The sequence below is a fragment of the Giraffa tippelskirchi genome, chromosome 8, assembly GCF_054371585.1.
Source record: "Giraffa tippelskirchi isolate mGirTip1 chromosome 8, T2T-mGirTip1v1.2.pri, whole genome shotgun sequence".
Lineage (NCBI taxonomy): Eukaryota > Metazoa > Chordata > Mammalia > Artiodactyla > Giraffidae > Giraffa > Giraffa tippelskirchi.
Window position 1 is genome coordinate 128,123,583 of NC_137282.1, and position 18,115 is coordinate 128,141,697.

Genomic DNA, 18,115 nt, shown 5'->3' on the forward strand with positions numbered 1-18,115 from the left:
GGGGCTGGCCCAAAGCCAGGACTCCCTGTCTCACCACTGCCATCCAGATACAGCTTCTTGCCTCCAGCTGGCCTTCCTGGAGGTTGGGATCTACAACCCCATTCCCAGGAGAAACCATCACGTTTTCTGCTTGGAAATTGTCCTGCTTGGTCAGATGTGTTTCCAAAAGTTCAAAAAAGCTGGCTGCAGAAAAGTCAGTTTAGTAATCAACACAGCCACGGTTGACCATACACTATGAGAGGCCCTGTTCTAAGCACCTAAAATGCATGTCTTCATTTAGCCCACCCCACAATCTGTGAGGGAGGCATTTTATTGTCCCTGTTTCACAAAGGAGGCTCAGACAGTTTAATCCACTTGCTCAAAGAATTAAATAGCCCATCTTGAATTCACACTCTGAGCCTATGTTCTTAGCTATTATGCTGCTTTATATTTATTGTTGTTTTAAACCCAGAATATACAAAATTCAAATTTTGGAAGGAAGCACTAGAATGTATTGCTGGTTGTGTGTAGAGAGTGGGGCTAAAGGGAACTAAGGGGAGAATTTTAACTTGCCCTTGTATGCTGTTTGGTTCTTTGCAACAGTTTGTGTCATTTAAAAAAAAAAAAAAAGACTAATACAATCATCTTAGATGCAAGTTGAGGGATAACTCAACTCTGAACTCAACTCAACTCTAAATTCTTACAGAGTTTAGAAAGAAAATGGTCTGGCCTCTTTTAGAAATCTGAATATTGTTTTATGTATGCCAAGAGATAGAATGCTTAATATTAGGTGCTCATTAGAAAGGACTCTGATACAACAGCCATAAATCAGGACTGGGCTGAGTAAAACAGGCTGTATGTCACCCCAAGAGGTGACCACAAGTATTTGATGTAAATTGCAATCTTATCAAGCCAGGTTTTAAAGGTCAAATGGAATCAGGTGGAGAAAAACAATCTTCTGATGAGAAAAGTACAATCAAAGGGAAAAGTAGTAATTAGATAACTGCAGTTTGACTATATCTTTCTCACTACTTAATCAGAATTAAGTAAAAAGTTATAGAGCGCCAGCTTCTTTTTTGTGAGGAGAATCAGGGAGAGACTGGTCAGTGAGAGATGAACAAAGAAGAGTGTTCATTTTATCAGAAGATTCTCAATTGAATTTGACAAAAGCTGTATTTTACTTTCAAATGCTAAAAAGCTGGAAACAAGCCTGTATCTTTTAAAAAAAAAATCTTAAAAAATAAATTTTAAAACAGTAACCTAAAGCTGTACAAGCAGAAGAATTTAAAGGTTTCTCCTTATAGCAAAGCAGTAAAATCAAGATCTTATCAAGCAACTAATGATCATTACTGAGGCTGAAATTTAGTTAGGAAAGTATCTGTACTTCTTTAGATTGTGCTCCAAGTTTTAATCATTTTTACATTTAGTAATTATCTTCATACTTACTGAAATGCTTTGCTAATAAAGATTTACATAGGAAGCATGTGCAAATGTGTTTTATTTTCACTTTGATTCTATTAATCTTGTAGAAACCGTTGTACAGGGAGGAAGTCAGGAGATTTCTGTTAGAGACTAGAATGTCCAAATTTAGCCGCAGGCAGCCTCAGTTTCCCAATCTAAAAAAATTCAAAGTGATCAACACCAGCCCTTCCCACATCTTGGCTTGCTGAAGTTATATTTGAAAATGTAGATTGTTAGCTGTAAATAAAACTCTATCCATCATATTGGTAATTGGCTATACCCCAATTACAAAATTAAAAGTTAAAAAAAAAACACTTTATACAAATTTTAGTCCTGCCATCTGCTGGCAGACACCTGAATTGCAGGGAAACTAAAGTGCCTGGAACCTTCTTCCTCAGCCTCTCTCTCCTACCAAGGAAAAGAAGACAGGCCCCTTTCCCCTTCCAGTTCCTGAGCAACAGGAACACTGTCTGCTTCCCAAGATCCCTACCCCATGCCCCCCCACCCCCAAAGCCACGTACATCGCACCAGGAGGTTGACAGTCTTCTTGGCAGGGTTGCCCACATTGTTGGTAGCTGTGCAGTTGTAGTAGCCAGAGTCTCGGGCCTGCACTGAAGGGATGCTGAGGGTGCCACCCTGGGCCAGGGCACCCAGGGGCAGCGGGCCTGGCCCATGGGACCACTGCAGTTGGGGTAGGGGATCACCACCGGTCAGCAGACACTGTACCGTCACATTCTCCCCAGGGTTCACCACCAGAGTTTCGTTCACAGACAGCTTCAGGGCTGGTGGTGCTAGGAGGACAAGAATTGGGTCTCAGGGGACTGAGGCTGAGCTAGATGTGGGGGAGGAGAAGCAAGGAGGGAGGGTCTCTGAGGGGGTGGGGAGGGAGGAGGGAGCAGGCAGGAGGGAGGAGGGCACGGACTTGTGGTGATGTGCCTGGAGTCCTGTGTAGGGTGGGCACCATCTCCTGGTTGAGGACTCAGCCCAGGGCAAGGGGATGGGCAGGGAGGTGTCTGTACCTGTGGTGTTGGTGAGCCGGAAGGTGACAGCCTTGTCCGGGATGCCGCACACGTTGCGTACAGACACCTGGCAGGTGTAGCTGGCATAGTCCTGGGGCCGCAGATTCTTCAGCTTCAGGACCTTGGTCTCCCCCTGGGCAGCGACCACTAGGGTGAGGGGCCTGCTTGGGTCTCCAGGGGTCTCACACACATTCACCAAGCATCAGAGGCTAAAGCAAATTCCTGTTCAGGACTGAGCCTGGAGTGGATGCCACACCCCCCATACCCTGGGCCTGCAAGGGTCTGAGGGTGTCCTGGTACACAATGGCCAGGACCCAGCCTCAGTTTCCCCACTCGAGGAAATGGAAGGGTAAGGAGGGAACCCCACTCTGTCTCACAATCCATACAAATACAGGGCTGGCCCTGCAGGCCATGGCCACATGTGGAGTCTTGACAGCTAGGAAAGCTGCCTCTGAAAGCTTTCCCCTGAAGGATGGCTTCATCACCATCTCCTGGGATGGCAGAAGACCCTTAGGGAGTGAGTCATCTTGATTCCAACCCCTCCTGTGCCTGTCATGGGCTTCCAAGACCCTGCCAGCCAGCGACAGGTGGGGATGACTTGTCTGTCCCCTGGGGATGCTTTCCTAATTGGCGATGTTCTTAAAGGGCTCTCCTGTCATCACTGTTCCCTGACCTTTCTGTCTTGGTTCTGTCTACCCCAGGTTGTCTGAAGCCCAACCAGAATGCTTGCTTCTGATGTCAGAAGAAAATTGTTGGAGTCAGGACAGTCCCTGGAACTCCAGGTGGTGAGGCCTCAGCCCCCCTGCACCCCTCCTTTGCAGGGTACAGAAGGAAGAGTGTGGGGTAAGCCATGAGGAGGCCATGCCAGCTGCTGCCCATCCTGACCTGGGTGTAGAGGGGCTCATAGATGTCAACACCATTGTCCTGGCTGTGAGACAGGGTGTCGGAGCCCCGCTTCCAGATGAAGCGGGCAGGTGGGTTGGAGTTGACCGTACAGCGCAGGAACACCGTCTTCTCCTGGTAGAAGTTGCCTCGGACATCGCTCACTGTCTGGTGCACCGTCAGCACTGGCTCGTCCAGGTCTGCAAGGGCACAGCCCCAGTGGAGTCAGAGCTGTGTGACCCCGAGGTTGGGGGGAGGGGTGCCTTGACCCCTGGCAGCCCTCGGGGAAAGTTAAGCCACCCTCATGGGATGTTTCCAGAGAACCACATGCTCTGCCAGCCCTGCAAGTTTGACCAACCTGTCGGAGACAGGGGACTGGACTTGTGGGCTTCTCAGCTTTCCCTCCCCAGGGACCTGCACTGGGAGGTGGCGGGGGGGGGGGCTGTCTGTCTTCACCCTCTTATCATGGGATAGAGGAATCAGCTGAGACTGGAAATCAGGCCATGCCTGCCAGCTCCTTCCACCTGCAATAACCTGAGAAATGACCCTTGGCCCCAGTGCTTGGCAGACTCCTAGGTGGCTGATGAGGGCCTGGGATTCCATTGCTCACCACTCTATGAGGTCCCACCTTGGGGGCAGGGGGTGTATTTAATAGGTAGGTTCATTGTAGGTACTAAGATGGTGGCAGACAGACCCTTGGGCCGGCCCCACAGCTTCCGGGTACCTAGGTCAGCCTGAACGGGCACAGAGGTGGGTGGTAAGCAGGCAGATAGCCTCCTGGGGTCAAGGGGAATCCATGGAGGGCAGGCAGGGATTGGGGGCTTCTCATTCAGCCAGCAGCGAGGACTGAGGGGTGGCTGGTCCTGCAAATGTTGGGGTAGGGAAGTTTCAGAGCTGCCCTGAGACAAAAACAAGAGATATGAGGTGCAGTGGGAAGGGCACTGGCCCACAGTCAAAAGACCTAGGCAGTGCGCAAGTCACAAGACTTTGGTCTCAGTTTCTTCATCTGTGGAATGGATATAATCCAACCTGTCCTGTCCTCCCTGACCATTTTACAGGGATGCTGGAAAGTTCATATTTGATTATGATGGGAATGGGTCAGGGTAGTGCACATGGAAGGAACATCAAAGATGCCCTTCTCTAACCCGGCAGAGAGAGTCTCGACCCTTGTTTTCCAAGGAGGTGCCACGTCTCCACCCTCCCCACTCCTCCTTCCCAGCCTGAGCCCCCAGGAGCAGACCCCTGGCCCTGGGAACTGAGAGGGGACCGACTCACACTGCACGTCCACCCGGATGGACTTGATGGCGGGCACGCCCACGCCGTTCTCAGCCTTGCAGTAGTAGCGGCCACCCTGCGTGCGCGCAATGCGCTCGATGCGAAGCGTCTCATTGAACACCGACGTCTCCTGGAACTTGTCCGAAGCGCTCCCAGCTGTCTTAGTCCAACGCACCTGGGCCAGCCAGGCAGGGCACAATCGGACCGGCGCGGGGGCTCCCCGCCCACCCCCATACTTTTCCACAAGTGCGCGCGAGCTATACACAGGCCTGGGAAGCTAACCCAAACAGCCTTGAAGAAATGCACACTGGAGGTGGGACCTCTCAGTGAAGAGCCTGGGCAATCTAGGGGCAGATGGAGGAGGTTTTTATAAAGGCAGTTGTTAAGAGAATGGATTTGTGGGCAAGCTACCCAACCTCCCCTGCCTTCCTTTCTGCATCTCTAAAATGGAAATATTACTCCCTTCTTGGGCTTACTGGGAAAACTAAACGAGTATATAGTTAGTGCCTGGAAGAGTAAGACTTTGATTAAATTTTTGTTATCCCACTTTTTAGCTTAGTGGCATGGGTAGTTTACTCATCTCCTAGTTTCAGATTTCTTGTATATGAAAGAGGTCTATGTGGTAGCCCGCCTCTGCCATGGATGGCCCCCCATGGTCTCCACCTCCTGATATGCACACCTCTCTGTAGTTCCCTCCCATTTTGTCCCAGAAATGGTCCACGTGACCAATAGAACTTGGACGGGGTAATGGTGCGTCACCGCTACTCTCATCTCGCCAGCCTCACTCTACCCTGGTAGACCCAGGGGTTGCAAAACTTGGGGAAGACTACAGCAGCTTCAGATCATTCAGACATTGATCAGAGGGTGTTCTGGAGAAAGAACAAGACCACGAAAAAGATTTTTTTTCTTTTTGTATTTGACATTTTGCAGTTTTACCATGATTTATCTAGATGGGGTTTGTTTACAAACTGCTTAGGGCCTGGTTTATCCGTCAAAGAATTCATAGCATTCTTCAGTTCTACAAAATTCTCAGCCTTTATCTCTTTAAAGATTGCCTCCTCTAAGTTTTCTTTAGTCCTTCTAGAATGCCTTGATTTATGTTTAGCTTCTCATTCTCCCAACTTCCTTTTCACACTTTGCATCCCTGTCTTCTCCAGACTGCATTGTAGCTGATTTGGATCTATTGTCCAATTCACCAGTTTCTTCTTCAGCTACTTCTATGGTTTTGAGGCCAAATTTTTCTAGAGACTGTATCGTGTTTTACTTCTAGGATTTCTATTTGCTTTTTTCCATATCCTTAACTGATCAGGTTTTATAATCTCCTGTCTTGTGGATTCTATTCCTTCCATTATCTCTTTAAACATTTTAAACATATTTATTTTAAAGACTCCCTCCAGATTGCTCTATGATCTCTGTTTTCTCAGATGTGAGTTGTTCAATTATCTGGGTCTATGGACTGGCTCTCCCAGCACTGCATTTTTAGATGTTTTAAATTTTCACCCCATGGGCTTGTATTCAGTAGGAATTACCTCAGAAGTCCCACTTGGACCCTGACAGGCCTGTCTGTGGTGCAACTATATGGCTGCCTACACCCAAGATATATGGATTCACAGGTTCAAACCAGTTTTCATATTAGTCTCGCAGCTTCAGATTTCCTTACCACTTGGATAGTGCAAGATACAGACTGGATTAGAGTTATTTCCTCAAAGGTGACTCTGCACCCACACCCTGAAGCAAACATCTGCTCCCTGCTGTGACTCTGGGCTGTGGGGCAGAGATATGGTCCCCATTCATAGGTGGTATCACTCGTATTAAGCTTCCAGTTTTAGGTAGAGGATCCAGCTCCAGCTCCAGTCATAGACGAGCCCGTGGCCTCAGCTCATACCACCCACATGTATATTAATACTGTCTCTGAAGTGAGTATGTGGTTAAGTCCCTCCAAGGACCAGGTTCTTCAGCTTTTGCTCACTGCCATTGCTGTAGGGTTCTTCTCCCTTTTGGCCATAGACATTCCCTCTCTCTTGCTATTAGTTGGGAGTAGGGAATTCCAGGTGCACTCATTCCCCTATGTGACCACAAAGCAGGTCATGAGATGGTGCTTGCTCCCCCCTCCAGACTGTGGATGCCCCATGACAATGGGAACAGCAGCTGTATCCTCAGGACCCATCATAGGACTTGGCACATAGCAGGTGCTCAACATTTATTGCAAGGAAATGAGCAAAAAAGGCATTGGAAGGCATTTCAGAAGAGGTAAAGAGCAGTGGCTAGGGACTTCCCTGGCAGCCTAGTGGTTAAGACTCCATGCTTCCAATACAGGGGCACAGGTTGGATTTCTGGTCAGGGAACTAAGATCCCATATGCCACACAGTGTAGTCAAAGGAAGAGAGAGAGAGAAGGTGAGCAGTGGCTACAGCAAGAATGAACAGGGTATTTCTGGACAGGCTCACCGAAGACAGTGTGTGAGGAGGATGGCGGTGGGAGATCAGACAGGACAGGTAGGTGGGGGCTGGACTGTGGGAGGCCTTCCATTCCACCCCTAGGAGCCTGAGCTGGGTCTGGTAGGTAATGCAGATCCGTGTGGGCAGGAGAGTGATGTGAGGTAACAGGTCTGAGGGTGGTGACTCTGGGAACAGGGTGCAGGAATGGATTGGGGGAGGGGAGGGGAGAATGGGAGGCCAGTTAGAGTCTACTGCCATAGTCCAAGGGACAGGACTGAAGGTCTGACCTCAAGGGGTAATGAGGAATAGAAGGAGATCCACGCAAGAGACATAAAAAGATCGGCCTGAGAGCCTGGCTGCAGGTGGAGAATGATATGGGGCTGAGTCAAATATGAGCCCAAGGGAAGGTAGCAGGAAGAACAATGAAACTATAAACGGGAATAGAAAACGGGTACATGGACACACAATCACACCCATGAATGACTCTTACATGTGATGCACAAGGGGGACACCCACAGGTGGTCAGTGCAGCCTTAGGGAGAGCTTAGGGTTAGGCTTTAGAGAGGACCATCCCTAAAGTCACCTAGACAAGCAGCATCCTGAAGACTGGTGGCATTGTTTCCACTTCCAAACAATCCTTAAGAAGGAGCAAGCGGTGATGATAGTTTCAGACTAAAACCTTTAGGGGTTTCTTGTCCGTCTGCTTGTCTTAAGGTCAAACCTACTAAAGCTGTCCCTGTTCCCAATATTTCCCCCACTAAAAAAGAACTTTGCAATCACTGTGCTTCCTAGGAGCCAACCAAAACCTTTTCTGCTGCTTTTAAAGGTCACAGCGGCTCACCAGCAAATTCCACCCGTCCCTTCAGCACATCCTCCTACCTCTTCCTGTCAGCTCTCAGTGATAACCAGCCAACACTTCCTGCCTGAAATATACAGTTGGTCTGGGACAAAATTCACACCTGGCTTTTCCAGATACCCATCTTTTGTGGGGTTTGCATATTGGAAACCTCCTGAAGTAGTGATTATGTGTTTTTTGTTTGCTTGTTGCTGTTTGTTTGCAATTGTGTTATATGTTATTGGTAACTTCTGGGTCCCCCAACCCAAAGAGGGAGGAAGTGTGCTAAGCCATAAAGGATGCTGGTTCTGGATTCGAATTCTGCTTCCGCCCTCACAAGTGCTGGGTGACCTTGGGAGTTTACCCAACCTCTCTGATACTCGATTTCCTCAGCTTAAAATGGAGGCCCTAATGCCTTCCTCACAGCCTGGCTGTGAGACTTCAAGGAGAAAACACTGGAGAAAGTACCTAGCACAGCGCTTGGCACATGGTCTGCCTTCACACGGTGGCTGCAGGTTTATCTGCGGGAGCGTTTGCTCAGCAGACACAGGGAATGGAGTGGAATTGAACAAATGACATTCAGTCGTCAGTGTTTCCAGGTGAATAAGCCCACAGTCTAGCCCTTCCCCACAGAGTCTATTTTCCAGCCATTTCCCCCGCCCCAGGCTCCTGTCTTCTGCTGACCTGCTACCATCTGCCTCCAGTCTCAGGTGCCACTGCCTCTTCTGATCCTGGAGTGGAGCGGGGAGTGAGGCGGTGAGGCAGGGGGACACCCGCCAGCCAGGGCGGGGGCTTACCTGGGGTCGAGGGTGCCCAGTGACGAGGCACTGCAGCACGAGGGTGTCCCCCTCCCGGATGGTGTAGACGCGCTCACTGATGTTGTCTTCTTTCACCACACACGCCTGGCCCGCGTGCACGATCTGAGCCTGGGCTGGAGCTGGCGGGAGATGGGGAGGTTTAGACAGGAGGCACAGAGGCCAGAGGAGGTCTAAGGCTCCCTCCTGAGTGTGTCACCTAGAACTCCCCAGAACATCCCTCAGAGGCCTCATCCCATTGAGCTCCTCCTGGGGCCCCTAGGCCAGAACCAGAAGGGTCAAGGACTCAGGAAAGGGGCAATTCCTCCCCATCCCACTGCTCTTGCAAGAGATCTGTGCTCTTTGGGGCTTCCCTGGTGGTCCAGTGGCTAAGACACCACGCTCCCAATGCAGGGGACTGGGGTTTGATCCCTGGTCGGGGAACTAGATTCCCCATGCCGCAACTAAGAGTCCACATGCTGCAATGAAGATAGAAGATCCCGTGTGCTGCAACTAAGACCCAGTGCAGTCAAAACATAAATTAAAATATTTTAAAAAGAGAGAGAGGGGTGCTTTTCAATGAGCCAAGGATTGTGAGGAGGCTTGGTAATCTGTGCAAATTGGTTATCACTCAATGAGCATCATGTCTTAGACCCCAGTCGTGGAGGCTGCTCTCCACATCTGGCAGGCGCCTCCATTCCCAGTTTCGGTGTCAGCTGCGAGGCATGCAGAGCTCACCTGCCCCAAGGAATTGCCATCAGACAGTGAGCGCTGCCTGGACCAAACACGCCTAGGAGGTCACCCCTTGCCCAACACCCCCCACACACACATACACACACATGCACACACCAGTGACTGATGGACATGATGCAAAAGCCCAGCCATCTTGCCTCAAATGGGGTGACTATGGTTCCGTTCACACTCCAGAGCCCTTCTGCCCCCACCCCTGGGAACTGGCTGAGACTAAGTCAACTAAACCGCATTGTCACCCAGGCGTTTCCCTCCTCCCCTTTCAGTTCGTCCTGGGAGCACTTTCTCAGCATATCACTTGCCTGAACTCACTCCCACCAACCACTCCAGGGTCAACTTTTAGTGAACCTGACCAAGATCTCCCCCAGCCCCACAGACCGCACATCACTCCCCTCACCCAAAGGCCTGTTACTCTTCCCTCATTGCTCGCAGAACCTATGCCAGCCTCCTCTCCAAGGGATAGAAGTCTTCACTGGGGGACCTGGAAGTTCTCCTAAGACTACATGTCCTCCTTGACCCTCTCACAGTGCCTGGGGGCTGGGGGCTGGCCAGGGCTGGAGGACCAGAGCTGGGATATGGCTGGGGGACCAAAGGGGAAATGATGGAACCGGAGAAGTTCACAGTCCTCCTTTGGTGTCTTAGCTCCGCTGTCCTGAAAGCAAACCAGCCTCCAGCCCACCAGCACTTGGGCTCTGGGAAAGAGGGCAAGACCTCAAGTTCAAACATGTCTGCTCACAGATGAGGGTGGACGAAGTGGAGGTAGGAGAGCTAATCCAGGGCATGAGGGACACAAAAGGGTGAAAACTTGAGTCCTTGCCCTAAAGAGGTAAAACCTGTCCATACGATGTGTAACGTCCTCCAGGAAGCATTCCATGATTGACCTACACCCTCCCCGCTTCTGCATCCATCACTTTTCCAGCACAACAACAAAGCATCAATCTGTGTGACTACCAAACTCAGGATTCTCATCTTTCTGCCTACCCAACCATGAGCTTATATTGGTATCCCCAGCCTTGAATATAGCAGGTACCCAGTGAACACTGAATGAATGAATGTATAGGAATATATTCGATGGTGAAGGTGCTAAGCATTGTAAAAGAGGTAAAGAAAGCCTTAGGAGGTCAGGGGAGAAAGACATCACTGCTGGAGCAAGAATCACAGAAGGCTCTATGGAAGAGGTAGCTTTTGAACCAGTCCTCAAGGAATAGGGGGACTTCCTGCAGGTTGACAGAGCAGTCTAATATTTCATATTACCCAGGGTAAAACACTAGTGATCTCTGGACCTTCATTTTCTCGTCTCTAAGATGAGAGAATGTTACCACCCCTGACAACTCACAAGGGTGGAAGTGATGATACATGCATGCTAAGTTGCCTCAGTTGTGTCCAACTCTTTGCAACCCCATGGACTGCAGCCAGGCTCCTCTGCCCATGGGATTCTCTAAGCAAGAATACTGGAGTGGGTTGCCATGCCCTCCTCCAGGGGATCTTCCTGACCCAGGGATCAAATCTGCATCTCTTACATCTCCTGCATTGGCAGGCAGGTTCTTTACCACTAGCACCTCCTAGGAAGCTCCCAGGAGTGATAATAACAACAGGATAAATGAGAAGTGCTTAGTAGAACTCTGATGTGTTCTTACTGTTGTCACGAGTAGTACCTTAATTAACAGAGTCTCTCCAACCAACACTGACAGGACAGTCATGAGCTAATGACAGAGAGAGGTCCACAGAGGCAGCCCGGCCACAGGTCAAGAAGCCTGCAGAGGGTGGATGCGGGCACAACCATTGGGGGTGACATAGGTTGGGTTTAACCATGAGAGTCTCTGCAAACAGCAGCAGGTTCTGCAAACAGTGGCAGTTACCACCAACCCAGAGTCTGAGTGTCCAGTCCAGCTGTCCTGGAGGAATGAACCTAAGCTAGTGGTCAGGAGACAAGCTGTGTGACCTGGGGCAAGTCATACCTCAAGGACCTCAGTTTCCCCACCTGTAGGAGGTGCATGTACTAGATAACTTCTGACATCTTTTCTCAATTCATACTTTCTGTGAATTTTATCAATAGGATGTAGTCCCTGTGTAAGGTGCACCCTGGAATCTGGGGAACAAGTCTGAAACTGTCACCCCCTGAAATGGAAATGCACTGGAAGAGATAGCCATCTGTGGCCAAAGGCCTCAGGAAATCTCATCAGTAAACAACCCACCAATGTATGATGTGTGTGCCAGTTGCTGGTAAGACCAGAGGCTGCCTGGATGTCTGCAAGAGGCCTGAGGTGCCTCTCAACAAGGAAGACATCGATTTAACAGGCTCCAGTGGAAGATAAGCTGTAATCTTGGACAGCAGGGCTTGCACGTAGCCAGGCAGTGTTGTAATGACAGATGCTTTGGTGACTGATAAGGAATTCTGAAAGTGAGTTAGAGAGCTGAACTTTCTCAGGGCCTGGACAGCAAAAGCCAGAAAAGATGGGTCCTGACCCGCAGACACAAGGCTTCTGACTACCTGACAGGTTTGCTTCCTCACTGGCCATGGGGCTATGAGTTGGCATCATGGATGATGATGTCATTAAGATTACCCAACTTCTTTTAATGACATTAACCACTAAGACTATCCAACTCTAAAATGGTAGAACCTCTTTGGAAGAGATTTTGGCAGCACCTACACAGGCTAAAGACTGCTGCTGAAGCTGAAACTCCAATACTTTGGCCACCTGATACAAAGAGCCCACTCATTGGAAAAGACCCTGATGCTGGAAAAGACTGAGGGTAAGAGGAGAAGGGGGTGACAGAGGATGAGATGGTTGGATGGCATCACCAATTCAGTGGACATGAGTTTGAGCAAACTCTGGGAGATAGTGAAGGACAGGGAAGCCTGGTGTGCTGCCATTCATGGCGTTGCAATGATACAATTGAGTAAATGAACAAACAAAACTAAGGTTAAACAAGTATATACTCCATGACACAGGAATTCCACTTCTGGGTATGTACCCAATAGAAATTAGTGCCTATGACAACCAAACAATAGATCCAAGAATATTCACAACAGCTTTATTCATTACAACTAAAAACAAGAAGCAATCCCCATATCCATCAAGAGCAACAAGGGTAAATTAATTCTCATATAGTCACACAACGGAATATTACACAGAAGTGAAAAAAGAACTATGGGTAGACACAACAACACTGTTGAATTTCACAGCACAATTTGAGTGAAAGAATTCAAGACATAAAAGAGGAAACAGTGTATGGTTTCATACATTTGAAATTCAGAACTGAAAAAAACCAATCTTATCGTAACAGAGGTCTAAGCCGTGGTTGCCCTTGGGTGGAGGTGAGGGATTATTTACTGAGAAGGCACAAAAAGAAGCTTCTGGGGAGGAGATGGGATCTCATCTAACGAGAAGGAAATATTCATAGCCCTAATCTGAAGTGGTTGTTACAAGGGTGGATGCACATGTAAAAAGGCACCAAGGTATTTGCTTAAGATTTTACTGTATCACTTTTATTAGATAAAGAAAGAGCATCCACCCACCTCCCTTTGATGACATTGTCCACTGAGGTTATCCAGTTTCCTCAATCATCCACTCCCTTTATTCCAAGTCCTTCTTGATGAGCCGCTTCTCATGACCAACTTCTTCCCAGTGTAGATGTTCCTTCTGGAGCAAGTGCTGGCTAGTTGCAAGGCACCCAGGATCCCTTGGGCTTCCCAGGTGGTGCTAGTGGTAAAGAACCCAAATGCCAATGCAGGAGACATCAGAGACACGGGTTCTATCCCTGGGTCGGGAAGATCCTCTGGAGGAGGAAATGACAACCCACTCCAGTATTCTTGCCTGGAGAATCCCATGGGCAGAGGAACCTGGCGGGCTACAGTCCATGGGGTCACAAAGCATAGGACACAGCTGAAGCGACTTAACACATGCACACACACATAGGCCCCCATGGCCTAGGCATTCCAATTTGCCCATCACCTCTACTGTTTCATTAACATGAGTCAGCCTCCCTGACTCTGCTTGCCCCCAGAATGGCTAGAACTATGTTTCTGACCCTAAACCAACAGAGATCCCACCAAGTTATAGTCCCCCCCAAAACGGGTTGTGTCCCACTGAGTCTCAGCCTCTCACTCCACATACCTCAGGAAGGCACTGCCAGCAAACAGCATCTTCTCATTCCAAAGGCAACCAGGCCAGGGCCTGAGTCAAGAGGCACCATGACATAATCCCTTCATTCAGTCTATCGAACGACAACTGCTTCCAGCCAGCCGCTGTGCTGGATGCTCAAGAGACTGTCATGAAAAGCAAACAAGGACCAGCTCTGAAAGAGCACTCTTGGGGAGACGGATGGCAAAGAAGGAAACAGAAATGAACAGGATGGTTTCAGAGTATGGTTATTGCTAGGACAACCCTGAAGCGGGGCTGGCGGTGGGGGTCGTGACAAAAGAAACTGGATGGAGGAGGGATCTGCTGGAGAGACATGGAAAGAGCAGACAATCTGGGGCTCATTTCTGGCTCCGCTACCCTCTAGCTGGGTGACAGTGGGCAAGTTACTTCACCTCTCTGAGCCTCAGTCTCAGGAGCAAGAGATGGGAACAATAATGCCTTCTCTCAGGGTTGGTGTGAGGGTTGAATACAATATATGTAAAATACTATATATGTAAAATACCTGGCCAAACAGTACGTTTTTCGTTTTTTGTGTGTTTTTTTTTTGAGTGCAACTGGTCTTAGTTGCAGCACTCAGGATCTTTGATCCTCACTGTGGCATCTGGGATCTTTAGTTGGAGCATGTGAACTCTTGGTGGCGGCATGTGGCTTCCAGTTCCCTGACCAGGGATCAAACCTGGGGCCCCTGCATTGGGAGTGCAGAGCCTTAGCCACTGGACCACCAAGGAGATCCCAAACAGTATATGTTCTGTCAAGAAGTGATAGCTCTTGAGATGATTAAACAGGACCAAAGATGGGGACAGCAGACCACCCTCTCTGTGGCCCACACTATATCCCAGGGGTGGAGGAACTCAAAGCAGACACTAAACCATTAGGGATGTTTCACGAATTTGTTCAAAATTCATGTTGAGGGTTGTGCAGGACTTTAAAGGAGTCAGAAAACCAGAAGGGAGGGATGGAGCCCTTTTACACACTCAACTTTCAGAAAGTTAAGACTTTCAGCAAGTTATCCAAGCCTTAGTTTTCTCCTTTGTAAAATGGAGTTTTTGTGTAAAGGAATAAGTAAGTAAATGCAGGTGAAGTGTTTGAAAATGTCTGGTTCACAGGAAGCCCCCAAGCACACTAGCCAGTGTTATTATTCTGTATGTGATCGGCACTCCTCTCAAAACACCACCTCCCCAGGGCCTGCAAGGGCTTTGCATGAAAGGACGTGCTGCCTTATCTACCACAGATGGTGAGGCCTGATACAGTCCTGGGGTCCATTGTATATTTGCAGGCTCCTGCCCTTATTTCCAAGAGCCAGAGGGCATTATCTCTAAAGTCCTATTTAGCCTCCTTTGGTAGAGGAGACTAAGGCCTGGAGAAGGGAGCGCTCTTTCCACTCATGGACACAAGGCAGTAGCCGAGCTGGGGCTCGAACCCAGGCTTTCCGCATGCTAGCTTGGAGCTCAGTTCACTGCCCTCCACGGACTCCCCTGCCCCCTCCCTGGTGTCACCCTGTGGGGGACTGGTGGGGAGCCCTTTGCAATGCAGATCCCCAGGCCCCATGCAGAACCACCAGCCTGACTCTTCAGAGTCCATATTTGTAACAAACTCCCTGGGAATTTCAGAGGTACTGCTGGATTTGTTTATCTCTGCTCGACGCCACGTTGGTGGATAGAAACTAGGACAGGATTTTGGAACCATTTCCCTGCTTCTGGTCTAGGAGACTCTTGCTACAATATTTCACTCTTCCAAGCTTTATCAACAAATCCCCCCAGGAAAAGAAAAATCAGTGTCTCCTAACCTGGGTGCCACACAATGCTCCCAGAGCCCATCGCCAGATAAGGATGCTGAAACTTCTCTCTCCCTCTCAGAGTTGCAGCACAAAAGAGTATACTCTTAAAGGCTCTGAAAAGGCCTTCAGTAAACGCGGCAGCTCAGCAGTAAAGAACCTGCCTGCAACGCAGGAGCTGCAGGAGACGCGGGTTCGATTCCTGGGTCTGGAAGACCCCCCGGAGGAGGGCATGACAACCCACTCCAGTATTCTTGCCTGGAGAATCCCATGGAAAGAGGAGGCTGGCGGGCTACAGTCCACAGGGTCGCTGAATCAGACCCGACTGAAGCGACTGAGCACGCAGGCACGCAAGCAAACACATCCACATAACTTGGTTTATTCCAGTGCTTTCCGTTTGACCATAAAGCCCTTTCTTCACAGAGTATAATGGCTATGGAGTCAAGGGACATGCCCCTCCCCAGGCCCTTGGCTGAGAAGAGCCAAGTAGCATGAGGGCTGTTACCGATGGGGCAGTGTGGTAAGGAGGACCGCCGAGCAGAAATGGCAAGTCCCTGGCAGGTGCTTCCAGCTCAGTCCTTCCTTCTTCCAAAAGTATACACCCCAAGTCACAGGTGTGGATAGGGACTGCCAGCACCAGGAGGGCCAGTGAGGAAGCCACCAATCCCCAAGGACTCATTTTAAGGCAAATTCCAACTTGCCCCCTGGGCTCCTGAAGAGAATTCTCACTGCAACCTGGAAGGGGAATTTCATCAAAGATCCCCATTCCCCATGGGACAATTTTCTCCCCGGATGTTAGCCAAGGGGGTCAAGGTGTGGGGGGGTGCAGATGCTGCCCAAGTGCAGGAAGAGTCAACAGTAGGATGTAGGGCCAAACAGGCTGACAGACAGCAGTGGGAATGAAACCTCTTGATTAAAAGCCCCATCCATCGCTTTCCTTCAGCTTTCCTCTCCATCCTACATTTTATTTATTTTTCTTCCCAAACTTTAAACTTTTTATTTTGTATTGGGATATAGCCGATTAACAATGTTGTGGCAGTTTTAGGTGAACAGTGAAGGGATTCAGCCATACATATACATGTATCCATTCTCCCCCAAAACCCCCTCCCATTCAGGCTGGCACATAACACTGAGCAGAGTTCCATGTGCTATATAATAGGAAATGGCAACCCACTCCAGTATTCTTGCCTGGAGAATCCCAGGGACGGAGGAGCCTGGTGGGCTGCCGTCTTTGGGGTTGCACAGAGTTGGACACAACTGAAGCAACTTAGCATGCATGCATGCAGGCAGGCATGATGGCTATCCATTTTAAATATAGCAGTGTGTACATGACTTTCCCAAAGTCCCTAACTATCCCTTCCCCCCAGGCAACCATAAGTTCATTTTCTACTGAGTGGAGTAAGTCAGAGAAGGAGAAATATCGTATGACATCCCTTATACGTGGAGTCTTAAAAAAAAAAAAAAAAAGATACGAATGAACTTACCCATCCTAAATTTTAAAAGGTTAACCATGACCGAGTGAGAGCTGGTGTCCTGCTCCCCGCTCCTGATTTTCATGGAAAGTGTGTCTGTAGGCTGAAGGAAACTTCCAAACAGAGCAGAGTGAGGGGAGGACAAGGAGAGAAAAGAAGGGGAGGCTGCAGACTTCCCCACCTGAAGCTGGTTCCATTGTCCCAATTACTGGCTGGCACGGCAAGTACCACCACCCTAACCACCTCTCAGAAGCATCACTGAGTGTTCCAAGCCAGGTGATATGGAAATAGAATCTGTGCTCTGGTCCTGGCTTCTATCAGATTGTCATTCAACAAACCCTCATAAGTGTGAGGTGCTGAGCTGGGTGCTGGCGAGAGCTACCACACCCAGATCGTGAACTGGGGAAGTGGACAGTCTAGAAGAGCTGGGATAAAGGCCTGCTGAGAGGCAGACAGGAAGGAAGCAAGGAGGGAGGGACTGCTGTGGGCTGGAGTTATGCCTCAGGTGTCCCCCCATCACCATCATATAACAATTACATCATAACAGATACATAGTAAGTTACTCTGTGCCAGCACTGTACTGAGTGTTTTTTATCTATTGTTCACTGCTCATAACAAGCCTATTATTGTTCCCATTAATCAGATGAGGACGCTGAGGCACAGCAAGGGTAAGTAACTTGCCCAAGGGCACCCTGCTGGTTTGGAGTCCATCTGACTCTCTGACATTTGTGCTAAGTTTCCAAGTGCCTGACACAGAGCTGAGGACACGGGGCTTCAGGCGTAGGACAGAGGCTCCGTGTCACTGGTTCAGCTTATCCCAGGGTACATGCTTAGAAACTCTTCCTCCCTCACCTTCCCAGCTCCTGGTACCCACCTGTTTATCAATCCCTTTTTGTATGTAATGCAAATGGACACTTAATAATTTAGCAGAGTTAACAGTGCTGAAATATTAACAGGCTTTTCCCTTTTAATTAGCTGCTCAGAGAATGGCGGCCGGGGTCTGAAATGAGGCTCTCAGGGCAGGCTCTTGGCTGGCTCCGCCTGGGCCTTGTGATGCTATGTGATGCTATGCACCTCTCCCGTGGACCACGGGCCATCGAACAAGGACCTCTCCACAGTGAGGGTTCATCCTGCCCTCTGCACAGACCTGTATGCAGAGCTGGCCAAAGCCTGGCCTCTGGGCCACACTGGCCGGGGGGCAGGCCAGCTGGTTTCTCAGGAGTGCTGGGGTCTAGGGGAGGCTCTAATTCCATGCTGGGGAAACCAGTTTGAAACAGTACCATCTCCCTGG

The 18,115-nt window shown here is 49.4% G+C and overlaps 1 protein-coding gene and 1 non-coding gene across 4 annotated transcripts in view; both read right to left on the bottom strand.

Moving 5' to 3' along the window:
* The window catches only part of MDGA1 (MAM domain containing glycosylphosphatidylinositol anchor 1), a 65,320-nt gene that overhangs the window by 19,631 nt on the left and 27,574 nt on the right, over positions 1–18,115 (bottom strand). For 2 of the 3 annotated variants that reach the window (XM_081517715.1, XM_081517714.1), the window contains exons 2-6: positions 8,687–8,826; positions 4,617–4,791; positions 3,345–3,541; positions 2,460–2,592; positions 1,962–2,231 (exon numbers count right to left, since the gene is read on the bottom strand). In XM_081517715.1, the coding sequence (XP_081373841.1) occupies positions 1,962–2,231; positions 2,460–2,592; positions 3,345–3,541; positions 4,617–4,791; positions 8,687–8,826 (915 nt within the window). Of the gene's footprint in view, positions 1–1,961; positions 2,232–2,459; positions 2,593–3,344; positions 3,542–4,065; positions 4,205–4,616; positions 4,792–8,686; positions 8,827–18,115 lie in introns of all 3 variants that reach the window. The other variant, XM_081517716.1, reaches the window with a different exon arrangement.
* On the bottom strand, positions 14,234–14,306 carry TRNAG-CCC (transfer RNA glycine (anticodon CCC)). Its single transcript has one exon. It is a non-coding gene; the product is annotated as a tRNA-Gly (tRNA).